At 50.2% G+C, this 15,708-nt stretch overlaps 1 protein-coding gene across 1 annotated transcript; it reads left to right on the forward strand.

Annotated features, from left to right (window-relative positions):
- Positions 1 to 13: 13 nt before the first annotated feature.
- MRM3 (mitochondrial rRNA methyltransferase 3) lies at positions 14 to 8,990 on the forward strand. Its single transcript, XM_073023848.1, has 4 exons — positions 14 to 365; positions 753 to 997; positions 5,138 to 5,305; positions 8,018 to 8,990. Exons 1-4 carry the CDS (start codon positions 52 to 54, stop codon positions 8,551 to 8,553), a joined length of 1,263 nt encoding a protein of 420 aa, XP_072879949.1. The 5' UTR covers positions 14 to 51; the 3' UTR covers positions 8,554 to 8,990.
- The last annotated feature ends 6,718 nt before the right edge of the window (positions 8,991 to 15,708 follow it).

Raw genomic sequence — 15,708 nt, forward strand, 5'->3', positions numbered from 1 at the left:
CACTGGCCGCCGACGGCGCGCTTTGGTGACGCAGCCCGGGTCTCAGGGAAGATGGCGGCGCTGGTGAGACCCGCGAGGTTTGTCGTGCGGCCGCTGCTGCAGGTGGTGCAGGCTTGGGACCTTGACGCGAGGCGCTGGGTCCGGGCGCTGCGGCGGAGCCCAGTGAAAGTGGTGTTTCCTTCCGGAGAGGTGGTGGAACGGAAGCGCGCTCCCGGGAAGCAGCCCCGCAAGGCAGCATCTGAGGCCAGTGCCCAGGAGCAACGAGAGAAACCACCGCTTGAGGAGTCCGCATCCCACGCTCCCAGCACCTGGGAAGAGTCTGGGCTTCGCTACGATAAAGCTTATCCCGGGGACAGGAGGCTGAGGTGATGTGGGTCTTGAGGCCTGTCGAATGTTCTCGTTTCCCTTCCCGCCTCACAGCGGAGCCTTAACCTCCTCCCGACGGAGGACTTCTTCCAGTACAGCCCGCTGGTTTTTGTATTATGCACAGAGGGCCGAATACGTGTCTTTGGAATTAGCTTCTGTTTCCCCTCAGCTCTTTGTTGTTGTTTTTGTTTCACCATGTTGGTCAGCCTGGTTTCGAACTCCTGACCTCAGGTGATCCGCCCGCCTCGGCCTCCCAAAGTGCTGGAATGACAGGCGTGAGCCACCGCGCCCGGCCCTCTCCTTAGCTCTTTATTTCTGTTACAACTAAGTGTGTCTCGGTAACAAGGATGTTGATAGTTACCTGTTTTTTTTGTTTCCATCTACAGCAGTGTAATGACAATAGTAAAGTCCAGGCCGTTTCGGGAAAAACAAGGGAAGATCCTGCTGGAAGGTCGCAGGCTTATTACAGACGCTCTCAAGGCTGGAGCTGTGCCAAAAATGTTCTTCTTTAGCCGTCTAGAATACCTAAAGGAGCTGCCAGTCGATAAGCTGAAAGGTGTCAGCCTCATTAAGGTGAAATTTGAGGATATCAAGGATTGGTCCGACCTCATAACACCACAAGGAATAATGGGTCAGTGATTATTACACAGTGTATCTTTTTTTTTTTTTTTTTGTCTTGCTCTGTCACCCAGGCTGGAGTGCAATGGCGCGATCTTGGCCCACTGCAGCCTCCGCCTCTCAGGTTCAAGGGATTCTCCTGCCTCAGCCTCCCGAGTAGCTGAGACTACGGGCATGTACCACCACGCCTGGCTAATTTTTGTATTTTTACTAGAGATGGGGTTTCACCATGTTGGCCAGGCTGGTGTCGAACTCCTGACCTCAGGTGATCCTCCTGCCTCGGCCTCCTAAAGTGCTTGCATTAAGGCATAAGCCACTGTGCCCAGCCTTACACAGTGTATCTTAAGGTGTGGAGACCTAGGATTAATTTCTCATACTTGTCTTAGTACAGCAGATTTCATTGAAATGAAATTCAAATTGTTGCAATTAGAAAAACATAATTCTCAAACCTGTGTATCTTAGAATATTTTCAATGGAAATTGAAACCCATTTTTCACTATCATTTGTGTTGTGGCTCTTTATAATCTCTAGGAAGAACCACTATTCCTCAAACCTTGTATTTTTTAGATTACGTCTTCAACTTTTTATGTCAGATTAAAACTTAAGAAAATGTTTACTAAAAGAGTTAGCCCTTCATTTCTGCAAAAACTGTGCTGATGTGGTGATAACTGTTAATAAATTCCTTATTCTAGAAGCAGATCTAAGAAGTGAGGTATAAGCCATAATATACTGCCCTGTTTAGCCCAATAAACGGAGAACCTTGTCTTCTAGTCTGTTTCTTCATTTGGCTGAATCTAACTTAACCTTATTTAATGTCGATTAGCAATTACAAAGTCTTTGGTCTAAATATGAGAAGATAAGTTTTTCATACGTTTTTGACATTGGAGTTTTATTTAAGATATGAAAACTGAATCCTTGAACTGGGGCCCGTCTCTTGTTTCTGTAATCCAGTGAGTCACAGGGATCTGTGCCTCTACAATCAGAACTCTTAGATCCTGGGATGGGGACTTGGATTACTTAAGTACCTGGAATTACTCATGCTAAGTAACCATATTCTCACTAGATACAGCCCTCTAATCCACACTTGATGCTTCAGTGAACGTGTCATTCATTTTTACTGAGCTTGTCACTTTGGGCAGGTGTGCTAACAGTGGCCATCCCATCTTGAACTTCATCATTATACCTGCTTTCATCATTTCCTGGCTTTATAATTTTTATATTATTTAGCTTATCCTTATGTTACTATATTTTAGATTTGAGGGCAAGGAATAAGGGAGAAATGGATAGGAACTGGCAGCACCTGTCAGGCTTTAAACAGACACTCTCCAGAATCCAGTGACGTAAGTAAGGTCTCTGTATGGTGGGTTCTTATCACCACAGACATTCAAGTAGAAGTAAAGGACTTCTGAGATCCCCTGCCCTGCTGAATGGCTTGTGGCCATCTGTGACTCGGAAGTGGAGGCTCTCTCACAGCACACAGACGCCTAATACCCTTCCATTGCCTTCAGTGGTGGGTAGGCTTTTTACCTGCACTGTCTTTAGAAAGAATCCTAAATCTTTGATTGTATCATGTTTCAGTACAAGTACTACTTCATTCATCTCCTGACTTCAGTCAGTAGCCCATTTATCGGAGCAATTATATATGACAAAATACTAGTAAGATTCAAAAAAATCTGTACAGTCCCTTGGGAGCAGACTACAAAGGGTTTGAATATTTGATAATGATACATAAAGAGTTTAAGGTAGTGCTTGGCCTAAAAAAAAATGTTTACTAAAAGATTTACTAAATGTTTACTAAAAGGTTATCGTTATCACCTCTACCAGGAAACATGGTGATTCAAAAAGAAACTTGTGGATATGTGATACATCCACGTGATTAACTTCGTCTATACCACAGAAATCTCATGTGCTCTAAAGCCATTTTTAATATTGTTATTAGCCTTTTTCCAGTTTTTCTCGTTTCCCATAAATTCTTTCCATAAAACTTTCGAGATTATTATAATGTAGAGATAATTATTATGCAGATTAGATAATGTAGATTATTAAATAATGTATATATAATTTTATAGAGATTATTAAATAGGGAGAGAATGTTCCACTAAGAAGGCCACTTGGGGTTTTCATTTTCCCAGATAGCCCCAGACTCCATTTTACTCTTTTGTATCAGACTGAGGACAGAGAGGTCACGGGTAAGTGGCTGTACCCATTCTAAAGCTCCCAGGCTTCTGTACCTCCAGCATGAGGCCTTAGAAGTGACTCAAGCGTTCACTGCACCCACAGCCCCTTTGTTTTGCAGAGTATGTCCCTAAGACAGTGCTTCCAAGCCAGTGTATTTGAAAAAGGGGTCGTTACTTTGATGCATTCAAGTTTTGAAATTCAGATTTTTTCCTAGGAATGTACTTTTAATTTTAAAATGTGTGATAAAGGTCGGATAAATCAGAGTATAGCAGGCTAATAATTGTTTTTTAAATATTTAAGTTAAACCTACAAACTATTTCTTAAAAGCCTACCTGGTAGGAAGATGGGCACAGGTTATAGAAACAAGACAGTTAAGGGAGCACAGGAACTCACTGAAGAAGGTGGCAATCGGTCAGTAAGGTGTTTAGCTTCTCTAGTAATCAGGGAAAAGGCAAGTTAAAATAATGGCATGCCATTTTTTCTGTCACACTGGGAAAAATGGAAACAAGTGATAGACCCTCTGTTGAGAAGGGTTTGAGCTGGAAAACAGGTTTTGTTTTGTTTTTTGTTTTTGTATTTTTATCAGAGACGGGGTTTCACCATGTTGTTCAGGCTGGTCTCGAACTCCTGACCTTGTGATCCGCCCACCTCAGCTTCCCAAAGGCTGGGATTTTAGGCATGAGCCGCCGCGCCCGGGCAAAAGCAGATATTTATGAGTTCCTGATGTGAATAAACGGAAAGAGCCTGTGTGAACGTTCAGAGTGCACACACATCATTTGTCCATTTCACTCAAGGTATTTATGCTAGAGAAATCTTTAGACACATGGACAGTCCTATGGGGATACCCATTGCAGCATTATTTGTAACAGAGAAAAATTCAAATAATTTAACAGTCCATAGGGGAAGAGCAAAATGAACTGAGGTACATTCATACTACAAAACAGGCCTGGCGCAGTGGCTCACCCTGTCATCCCAGCAGTTCAGGAGGCCGAGGCGGGCGGATCACCTGAGGTCAGGAGTTTGAGACCAGGCTGGCCAACATGGCGAAACCCCATCTCTATTAAAAATACAAAAAATCTGCCGGGTGTGGTTGCGGGTCCCTGTAATCCAGCTACTTGGGAGGCTGAGAGGCAGGAGAATTGCTTAAACCCGGGAGGCACAGGTTGCAGTGAACCAACATTACACCATTGTACTCCAGCCTGGGCGACAGAGTGAGAGAATGAGACTGTCTCAAAAAAAAAAAAAAAAAATGGACTACAGCAGTTAAAGGAAAAAAGTAGAGTCAAACATACTGACGTGGTAAGTTCAAGATATGTTGTTATGTAAAATAGGTTACAGAATAATACAGAGTATGACACCTAATGTAAAAGAAATACATTTATATATGGACAGGTGTGTGTATATATAGGTAGATGCATAGAACAAGTTCTAAAAGGATATACTGCAGAACAGTTGAGGGGAGGAGACTGGTAATGGTAGAATTTTATGTTGTTTGAATTTTGCCAATCAGAATGTATTGGTGTTTTTTTTTTTTTTTTAGAGGGAGTCTCACCGTGTTGCCCTCAGCCTCCCAAGTAGCTAGGACTAGAGGCACGCACCACCATGCTCGGCTAATCTTTGTATTTTTATTAGAGACGAGGTTTTGCCATGTTGGCCAGGCTGGTCTCGAACTCCTGACCTCAGGTGATCCACCTGCCTTGGCCTCCCAAAGTGTTGGGATTACAGGCGTGAGCCACCGCGCCTGGCCCGTATTCATGTATTTTTATGTAACTAAGACCATAGAAAGATTGATAAGTAAATGAAAAGTCAGACTATTCCCCGTGCCCACACCAGGCAAGTAAACCATCTATTTTGTTTCCTCAGGGATTTTTGCCAAACCTGACCATGTTAAGGTGGCATCTGTTTTGTCTCCTCGGGGATTTTTGCCAAGCCGGACCATGTCCATGTTAAGTTGGCATCTGTTTTGTCTCCTCAGGGATTTTTGCCAAGCCGGACCATGTTAAGATGGCATATCCAAAGACTCAGCTTCAGCATTCACTGCCTTTATCATTGATTTGTGACAATCTCCGTGACCCTGGGAACCTGGGGACAATTCTGAGATCTGCAGCTGGGGCGGGCTGCAGCAAAGTGTTACTCACCAAAGGTAAGAGCATCCAAGGCCGGGCACGGTGGCTCCCACCTGTAATCCAGCCCTTTGGGAGGCCGAGGCAGGAGGGTCACTCCAGCCCAGGAGTTCAGGACCATCCTGGGCAACATAGTGAGATGTCGTCTCTACAAAAAAAAATTAAAATTGGCTGGGTGTGGTGGGGTGTGCCTGTAGTCCCAGCAACTTGGGAGGCTGAGGTGGGAGGATTGCTCGAGCCTGGGATGTCGAGGCTGCAGTGAGCTCACCACTGCACTCCAGCCTCGGCGACACAGTGAGATTCTCTCTCTCAAAAAAAACAAACAACCAGGTGGATTAGTAGGTCTTTTTTTTAAAGAAATGGGGTCTCACTATGTTGCCTAGGCTGGTGTTGAACTGGCTCTGGCTCAAGCAGTCCTCCTGCCTCAGTCTCCCCAAGTACTGGAATTACAGGCATGAGCAACCACGCCCAGCCAGGTTCGGCCATTGTTAGGTGAGCTAGGGCTCTGGGCCGGCAGACACGAGTTGGATCTTGGTCTGCCTTCACTAGCTCTGGTCCCTGAGCAGTAGTCCCTGAAGTGTCAGCTTCCTTACTGGTGAAGTGGGAGGAATAGCAGAATCGCCCTGGTCATTGTGAGGATTAAGTGAGATGATGCACATAAGGTACTTCAACCTTACCTGGCACATAAGTAATTCAGTAAATGTTGATTCTCTTTTTAAAAAATTATGTTTTTTGTAGAGACAGGGTCTTGCTGTGTTGCCCAGGCTGATCTCAAACTCCTAAGCTCAAGGGATCCTCCTGCCTCAGCCTCGCAAAGTGCTGAGATTATAGGCGTGAGCCGCCATACCCAGCCCATGTTTATTATCTTTTAAAATTATCATGAAACCTGCTAGGAATGATGTCGGAAGCTCTGAATCCTAATGTCATCGTGATCCATTTCCCTTAGTTTCCCGTAGCCTCAGGGTGGGTCACATGCCCCACACACAAATCCACCTCATTACACTTCTGTCTCTCATCATCAGAAATGGGGATTAATCGGCTTGGCTCTAAACAGACTTGCCTGACAGTTGGGGCATGCCTAAATGTCTGTTACACCTTGGGGGCGAGGGGACAGAGAGTACCATTCATCAGAAACACTCCAGCCACCATTAAAAGTAAACTAATAGTGGCACCCGTTGTTGAGACTTGCCTGACTTGCTGCTCGCACCTCTTTCTCATCAGGCCTTGCTAGAGTATGTTTCTGTGCCATGTGAGAGCTACGTCCTGGGGTTCCGTGACCAGTACCCCGCTTACTCGCCCCATTATTTAGTGCTCTGATAGCTATTGTGGGATTTGGAAATAAATCTAAATAATCCAAGCAGTGTGGTTTTCACATCGACACTGATGGCTGGTGTGTAAGAAATGGGGAAAGAAAGGAAATACTTGGTGTGGTGCCCAGTATCCAGGACATGAGGATGACGGGAGGAGCCTCGCCTTTCCCTTCTCCCCTCCAGGTAGAGGGGTCAGCCTGGGCCGCTCCTCTCACACATCTGGGCCCATCTCTGGTGTCCTGCAGGGAGAGGGAAAGGAAAGCCCGTGGTTGGGGGGTGCAGGCGCTGTTACATCCTCTGTGTCTTATTCTCCTTTTAAAATCTGGTTTGCCTGGTGCGTCTATCCTGAGGTTTGACAAAGGAACTTTTAAAATAACTCGTCAGGAGAAGACTTGCGCTAACAAATTGTGCGGGGGAGGGTGGGAGGTGATGCAGTCCCTGTGGGGCCCCACCCTGGGCCGCTCTCCAGCCCGCCTGTGGTGAGGGGCAGGCCCTGGCAAAGGCCAGGCTGAGGCTGCTGCCGGGGTGGCCTCTTGCCTCATTTCCTCTCTAGGGCCTTCCCTGCTCCAGTGCAGACTGAACGTTGAAGCCCGGTGGGTCTTAATGAAACACAGATCTGATTCTGCCACTGCTTTGCTTAAGATTCCGCAATGGCTTGATACTGTCTTCAGATAAAATGCCGAACTCCTCAGCTTCCCATAGGCGGCCTCCTCCGTGTTGGCCAGCCCACCTCCCACTTCCTGTGCTGCCACAGCCCCACTGCTGATTGGCCCGCTCACCTCCTATGCCACCACACCCCCACCCACTGATTGGCCAGTTCACCTCCTGCACTGCCACAGCCCCAGCGCTCATTGGCCGGCTCACCTCCTGTGCCACCAAAGCCCCAGCGCTGATTGGCAGACTCACCTTGCTCACAGTCCTTAGGCTGCGCCACTCTCCCACTTCTAGCCCTGTCCTCTGCCTGGGCCTTTCTCTTCGTGTCGTAGTCTTTTAGATGGTTTTTCTCATTGCCCTGCTTTGTCCATGGCTTTTCTATGACTGTGTTGGTGCTCCTTTTACATCAGTTACTGATACTGTAGTCATCTGTTTAAATACTCACCCAGGGCCACCACCCACTACACTGCGCGTTCCTTGGGGCTGGGGACTTTAATTCTCTCTGCATCTTCTGTGCAGTGTCTGGCACGTGTGTATGGGAGATGTTGAAAGGATGGAGAAAATATTTTCAGCACTAGCCGGAATGACTCCTGTAGTCGCTTTGCTGGATGCTGTCACAGTCAGAGAGGCAGAAGGTCTCAGCTCTCAAGAAAACTATCGTAGAATAACTTCATCTCCTGATCCAAAATTAATCTGACTTACTCCACAGTCCCCTGGTCTGGGAAGATTTGTAACATCTTGATTGTATCCCGTCTTTTTATTTTCCAGGCTGTGTGGATCCCTGGGAGCCCAAAGTGCTCCGGGCGGGTATGGGCGCACATTTCCAGGTGCCCATTATCAATAATCTGGAGTGGGAAACCGTGCCCAATTACCTGCCCCCTGACACCCGGGTCTATGTGGCTGACAACTGTGGCCTTTGTGCCCAGGCTCAGATGTCTAATAAAGCCAGTGACCATGGCTGGGTGTCTAACCAACGGTTGCTGAAGTTTCAGAAGTATGAAGAGGAGGAAGATGTAGAAACGGGAGCCAGTCAAGATTGGCTGCCTGATGTTGAGGTTCAGAGTTACGACTCGGACTGGACAGAGGCGCCGGCAGCTGTGGTGATTGGCGGGGAGACCAACGGCGTGAGCCTGGAGTCCCTGCAGCTGGCCGAGAGCACCGGTGGCAAGAGGCTGCTGATCCCCGTTGTGCCTGGTGTGGACAGCCTTAACTCGGCCATGGCGGCAAGCATCCTGCTTTTCGAAGGGAAAAGACAGCTGCGGGGGAGGGCGGAGCACTTGAGCAGGGACAGGAGTTACCACTGAGAAGGACGCAGAAGTGACTCCTGCTTGAGGACGTCTCCAGCTCCTCCTACACCAGCACACGGGTTGGAGGCTGGCAGAGTCAGTGACTATGGCCCCCATGTTCAGGGGGCAGGTGTGATGCGTCACACGGTTACGGGAAAAACAAGAACTTCCTCAGAAAGAACAGGTCCAAATTCTTCCCATCACGTCACTGATTTCAAGGTTCTATCTTTTTTCTCTTGGTGACCCACGTGGCTCTGTGTGTTTTTAAAAATTGTCCACCAGGAAGCACTTCGTGCCCAGAAAGTTCCTGAAGCATCAACCTGGGCAGGGAGGCGTCCACTCCACCAGCTGGTGGGTGTTTGTAATCGTCAAGCACGTTACAGGTCACAGCCACATCACTCACAGATGATTGTTGGTCGGTGGAAAATAAACTATGAGCAGCGGATTACGTTAAACAGTTGTTTTGTGTGGTTGGTGTGTCACAGTACCTGTCACGTTTGGCCTGGTAACGAGGACGTGGCTAAGGGAATACCAGAAAGCTGAGGGCTAAACTCTTGGCATCCAGTAGCTCTGCTCTGGGCTCAGATGATCTGTCTTTGAGATTGTTCATGCCTTCACTGAGCCACTGTTTATGTATCTGTAGAAATGGCTTAATTTAACAGGCCGTGTCAGACCTTGGCACCTCTGCAGATAACTTTTTGAGGATTTTTGCAGAGACGGAAGTCTATGCAGAAAACTGAATTTCAAAATCTGCAGCCTTACCCTGCATTTGTCAGGAAAGTGTCACTGTTTCCTGGTTCCCTGTGTCAGCCCTACTTACGTCTCACCCGCCGATGTTTAGAGGCCAAGGTTCTGAGGATGAATGTCCACAACACAGCGGCAGGACCCTTCTGTTCTCTCAGCCCCTCCAGGGACCAGGGCAAGCTGCATCTTTGCCTACCAGCGGCCAAACCAGGATGAAGCCAGGGCAGGTGCTTCAGGGCAGGTGCTGATGCTGATCACTCTATGTATATGGAACTGTGGGGACGGGGTTGGGTGGGGGGAGTACGGGACTCACTTTAAGCACTGCTTTTGCGGCCACACACAACATGGTTGGAGTTGACAACAACACCAGATGTGCTTCCCCACACCCGTCTGCCCAGCGGCTCCCGTAACGGTTTGGATTCTTTGGGAGCCCCTCAGCTGCTCACTCCAGGGAGGTCAAGTGTGTCGCTGGTGTGCCCAGGAGAAACCATGCCCCCCACCCCTTCTTTCTCTTCTACTCCCCCAACTTCCTAGTAAAACTTCCTCTTGGGAGAACCAAATGACTAAGCATGGTTCACGTGCCATGGGGGCAGGTTGAGATGCTCTGGCATGTTCCAGGGGACAGTGTTTGCAGCGACAGTGTCCTCCAAGGCTGACATTTGAATATTTGAGCATCTGCTCCGGGGTCCCGCTGTGGTCTGGGCCTGCCCAGAGCTGCACATGCAAGTGGCTGCCCGCAACACTGCTCACAAAGGCTAGAGCAGAGGACAGGCGGCCTGGAGAACACAAATTCATCCCGTTCCAGTCTCCCCAGACACCTCAGGAAAGTGCTCAAGAAGCAGAAGTCAGGAAAAGGAAGCTCACAGCTTTCCAGCCTAAAACCAATCTCCTGGGATTTGTTGCCTGGGTTATACTCCCGCTGACTCTTGTTACAAAATAACAGTGTAAGAATAAACCATGTATTTACCTTGTCCTTGTTTAGAAAAAGCAATGTAAACACTGGAAAGTAATTTTTTTTTTTTTTTTTTGGAGATGGAGTCTCGCTCTGTCGCCCAGGCTGGAGTGCAGTGGCCGGATCTCGGCTCACTGCAAGCTCCGCCCCTTGGGTTCACGCCATTCTCCTGCCTCAGCCTCCCAAGTAGCTGGGACTACAGGCACCCGCCACTGCGCCTGGCTAATTTTTTGTATTTTTAGTAGTGAAAGCGTTTCACCATGTTGGCCAGGATGGTCTCCATCTCCTGACCTCGTGATCCGCCCACCTCGGCCTTCCAAAGTGCTGGGATTACAGGCGTGAGCCGCCGCGCCCAGCCTACACTGACAAGTAATTCTAAGCCCGTTTTATCCTGGGTGTAAGAGGGAAAGAAATTTACATCCCATTGCTTTAGAGGCCGTGGCTTATATGCAGTGCCTTAAGCTCACTTCATATACTCATGGGTATAATTTAGAAGGGACGAGGGAGGGTGCAGGAGGGAGGCAAATTGTCCTTTCTTCAGTGAATCCAGGGAAGCAGATGGTAGTTATTTGCTGAGTGATTTTGGAAAATCACTACCTTGAATCCTCAGTTTTGAGGCTGACATTCGTTCTGTCACCATTTCCCCAGTAAACAGGAATAAAAAACGAGCAACATTTCACAAGAAAAACACTGCTTGGCCGAGAGACAAACATTGTCGGGATGTTGGCCGCGCTCCCGCGCCATTGTGTGGCCGCGAAGCTGCCACAGTGGCGTCTGCCAGGAGGTGGCAGGCGACGCCTCCAAAACCACCCCAGTGCTGAAGGGCGGGGCTGCGATTTTTTCCTGGATTTCAGGGGTTGACGAGGGAGGACAGGAGGGTGGAGTGAAGCATTTTGCTGTGTGTGCTCCAGGGTGTTAAAGGTGGAGACTCATCAGGATTGTCCCACATGATCTCAGAAGAACAAACCTGGAGTACAGGAAGACATGGAACAAAAACGGAGGCCAAAGAGGACCAACGGGAAATAGCAGGAGAAACCAGCACAACTTTTCTCTGACTGGAGCCTCTGAGAAAGCAACTCTGGGCAAAGCACAGATGTCCAGATGTGCCTGGAACTCACGCTGGGTGTCCCCCGGCTGGCCCTGCAGTTCCTGCTTCGGGGCAGAGGGCGCTGAAATCACTCCCCTTGCCCCAGCCGCTGGCTCCTGGCTGGGAGCCTGGTCATTAAGGTCCAGAGGAGAAACAGACCTCAAGGGACCCGCCGTTCACCTGGGACCTCCCACCGCTTGCCCCGGGGTTGGCAGCAACCCCAGATGTCCGCACCAGCCACGCCAGGCCATACTTAGCCCCACTTTTGCCATTCTGCTGCACACAGCCCAGACGCACACCCCATCCAAGGTTCCAGAGCTTTGCACTGAAAATCACCAGCTGCACTGCAGGGCCTGGGGCCGCCCTCTTGACCAAGCCACCTCTCCCTCAGAAGCAGACCTGACAGGCTCACCTGCTTTTAAGAAAACACGTTGCCACCTTAAAATTTCCATGATTGTACTTCCTCTATGTTCTTTCTTTCCTTTTTTTTTTTTTTTTTTCAGATGGGGTTTTGCCATGTTGCCTACGCTAGTCTTGAACTCCCGGCCTCAAGCTGTCCTTCTGCTTCAGCCTCCAGAGTGCTGGGAGGACAGGCGTGAGCCACTGCGCCCGCCACGCTTCCTGTTTTCATCAGTGCAGTGAGTGCACACACGTGATAAGCTAGGGGCCAAGTTAATGGATGAGCTGGTTTATTGCTCAGGATGACTGAAGTCTCTGAATGACGGAACCACCTTACATTCGAGCAGCCGAGACAGAGGCTGAAGCCAAGTCCTCTCAATGCTCAGGAAGCCTGGCTGATGCTCTGCGGCTGAGAGTGACGGAGAATCCGGAATGGCTGATGGATGGGTCAGTTCTGTTCTCACCACACCCCCAGTATCTGGCTTCCTGGACTGCTGTGTAGAGAACACCCACTTCTTTCAGTTGAAGTCTGAGTTGTTATGGGCCATGACCAAGGCTGCTGTTTCCTCAAAATGCAAGAAGGGGGCCGGGCGCGGTGGCTCACACCTGTAATCCCAGCACTTTGGGAGACCAAGGCGGGCGGATCACGAGGTCAGGAATTCGAGACCATCCTGGCTAAAACGGTGAAACCCCGTCTCTACTAAAAATACTAAAAAATTAGCCGGGCGTGGTGGCAGGTGCCTGTAATCCCAGCTACTCGGCATCTCAGAGGAGCAGGGAAGGGAGGCTGAGGCAGAAGAATCGCTTGAACGCGGGAGGCGGAGGTTGCAGTAAGCCAGATCACACCACTGCACTCCAGCCCGGGTGACAAGAGTGAAACTCGTCTCAAAAAAAAAAAAAAAATGCAGGAAGGGAACAGGGAACACGGTTGGGGAGGGAGGAGCCTCAGCCTCCCTTCCCTGCTCCTCCGAGACGCCAAGGGCGGGGTGTGCTGACTGCAAGCTGAGTGGCTCTTCCCTGACAGGGACAGGATTTCCATGTCCTCTGACATTCAAGAGAGATTGATTTTTTTGGCCCCGAGATCGCATCTCCTACTGTATCCTAGTTCTAGCACACGTGGGTGACTTCCTCATGTGTGTGAGGCCTGAGCACCCAGGAATCCAGACTGCAGGCTGTCTCTGCCTCTGGACTGCACACTGGCCTGCAGACCTGGGACAGAGGCTTTCGCGAGTTGTGTGTTATTTAACAGAAACCCAGCAGTTCCACCCAAACCTCCAAACACATTCTCAGGCTTGGGAAGTATCTGAAACCACCAAGGGGGTGGGACACACGCCTTGAAAAATGACAGTAAGCATACTGACCTGTCTTCATGCGCCCACACACAAGGTGCACCCAGAATACCCTTGTTATGTTCCCAGCACTAACGAAGCTAATGATCAACAGCTATTTGTTCCCAAATAATTTTCCCTTGAGCAGCCGCAGCCTGGAGGAAGCAGGTGTGTGCTCTCGTCTGTCGGTGGCAGCAGTGAGGGGTGGCGCTAAGTGCCCACTTCTCTCATTCAGCTGCTTCGGGGAAAACTGGAAAGATCCTTTGAGCTCATGGCCCCCTGCTCAGTCCTTGGCTCCCAAAGCTGCCCCCAGAGAGAAGCTGCAGGAGGCATCCTGAACCTACGGGCCTGTGTGCCCAGCCACCCACAGCGTGTACAACAGCGGCCTTCTAGTCCTAGCGGGCACCATTCATGGGCCTGCCTGGGGCAAGAGCACTGTGAACAGCGTGTGCCCTCACTCAGGGCCCTCCCAGCACCACGCTTCACGGCGTGCAGGGTCCCGACGCGTGTGCCCTCAATCAAGGTCGTCCCAGCACCACACTTCCCAGTGTGCAAGGTTCCTACGCGTGTGCCCTCACTCAAGGCCCTCCCAGCACCACGCTTCCCGGTGTGCAGGGTTCCTACATGTGTGCCCTCAGGGCCCTCCCAGCACCACGCTTCCCGGCGTGCAGGGTCCCGACGCGTGTGCCCTCACTCAAGGCCCTCCCAGCACCACGCTTCCCGGTGTGCAGGGTTCCTACATGTGTGCCCTCAGGGCCCTCCCAGCACCACGCTTCCTGGTGTGCAGGATTCCGGCACCTGTGCCCTCTCACACATTGCGTTTTCTCCCTAAGCTGCACCGTGCAGCACCGTGTTAGGTCCCGCGGATCTGCTCCTGGGCCACATCTGGCTCCGTCTGTATTGTTGCTGAATTCAGTTTGCTGTCCTAGAACAAGGCAGCAGGAGGGGAGAACAGCTTTTCAGTGTCTTTAATTAGGCAACAGGAAAAAACAAAGTCTGGCTGAAAATTACTATTAGAAGCTTGGCCGATGCCAACACAGTACTGTCTCCCTGTATTCTGGTAAGTGATGGCCGATGATTTCAAGGACGTACCAAGGGGCGAAAAGCAAGAGCGGGAGGTCACCTCTCTCTGGAAAAGAAGCTGGTTTTCATCTGCCGTGCATGCCCGTCCCGAACATGCCCTTTTCCCTTTTTTAAATTTTGTTTTTCCCAATCAGGAATTCAATGTGGAAAACATACCCTTTTTCTTAAACAGATCTTTAATGCTGGGAGACAGGTTAAAAAAACACAGGCCACGTGCAGTGGCTCAGGCCTGTAATCCCAGCACTTTGGGAGGCCGAGGCGGGCAGATCACAAGGTCAGGAGATGGAGACCATCCTGGCTAACACGGTGAAACCCCGTCTCTACTAAAAAATACAAAAAACTAGCCGGGCGAGGTGGCGGGCGCCTGTAGTCCCAGCTACTCGGGAGGTTGAGGCAGGAGAATGGCGTGAACCCGGGAGGCGGAGCTTGCAGTGAGCTGAGATCCGGCCACAGCACTCCAGCCTGGGCGACAGAGCGAGACTCCGTCTCAAAAAAAAAAAAAAAAAAACCCACCCTCATCTCTGTTGTGAGAACGGGCCGATGGCATCTGGAAGTCACTGTGGTAAACACACACTTGGGAACCCCAGGGTGGCATTTTCACAGCCCCCGGCCTCCACCTGCAGGGCCTGGTTTTCCTGGCTGCTGGAGGAAGCCCTTGAATATGCCACAGCTGGTGCTGAACCTGCTTCCAATTAGCAGCAAGAGTCTGGCGGGATTGTGGAGCCGCTTGGTGGGGATTATCATGCCCCCGCTTCACCGAACCAGTGACCTTTACGATCTCTCACTGTCGACCCGACACTCAGAAGCGATTCTGCCCTAGCGTTTCCCGCAGTCGTCACCGTATAAACCTGAACCTCTGGAGTAAAACTTCCCCGCGGATCTTAAGGAAGCTACAAATCCACTCTAAAAGGGGAATTCTGGTGTCGAGAATCCAGTTGCAATGACTAAGGGCAATCCCCTCGCTGGACTTGGTTCCTTCTGCCCCAAAGGTAGAAGGAACTAAGAGAACCCACCTTTCCTCCAAGGCCATCACGATACAGGGCACGGACAGAAATCCTGCCATCTCCCACATTCAGGTCAGCCACATCCATCCCACCCACCCCGACCTCTAAGGGGGGCACTGGCAGGGTTCCCAGAGAAGCCCTGAGCCCTGGGACGAGCTGGGGTTAAGGGGCTCCCACACTTGCCCCATTCTTCACAAGGAGACCCCTGCGCGATTCCTCCTGTTTTCCCAACCAGCTTTCTCAGACTTCAGAGGACTCAGCTCCCCTGGAGGGAGGAAATGGGCAAGAATGTTCACAACAAGGTACATGATCTGAAGATTCGCCCTCCGTCCAGGGCCAGGTCGAACCAGGAGAGACGGTGGCCAGGGCCCCAGGAGGGACCTGCCTCTGCCACTATCATCCAGATGAGCTTCCTGGCTGCTGGAAACCAGGAAGATGCGACGGTTGCTACATCCTGGGGGTCTCAAAACTCCTGGGACACAGCTCCCAGCTACCAGGTGTCCTCCGCTGCCCACCCTGATAGACCACGGCACCAAAGACTTTTGTTATTAAGGACAGCAAAGGCCCAGCGGTGGG

Source organism: Chlorocebus sabaeus, chromosome 16 (genome assembly GCF_047675955.1).
Source record: "Chlorocebus sabaeus isolate Y175 chromosome 16, mChlSab1.0.hap1, whole genome shotgun sequence".
Taxonomy (NCBI): Eukaryota; Metazoa; Chordata; class Mammalia; order Primates; family Cercopithecidae; genus Chlorocebus; species Chlorocebus sabaeus.

Excerpts from the sequence above, each read along its gene's own strand:
- MRM3 (XM_073023848.1), top strand. The coding sequence starts at position 52 with ATGGCGGCGCTGGTGAGACCCGCGAGGTTTGTCGTGCGGCCGCTGCTG. Across the intron at positions 998-5,137 it reads AACACCACAAGGAATAATGG|GGATTTTTGCCAAGCCGGAC; the intron begins GTCAGTGATTAT and ends TTGTCTCCTCAG. Across the intron at positions 5,306-8,017 it reads CAAAGTGTTACTCACCAAAG|GCTGTGTGGATCCCTGGGAG; the intron begins GTAAGAGCATCC and ends TTTATTTTCCAG.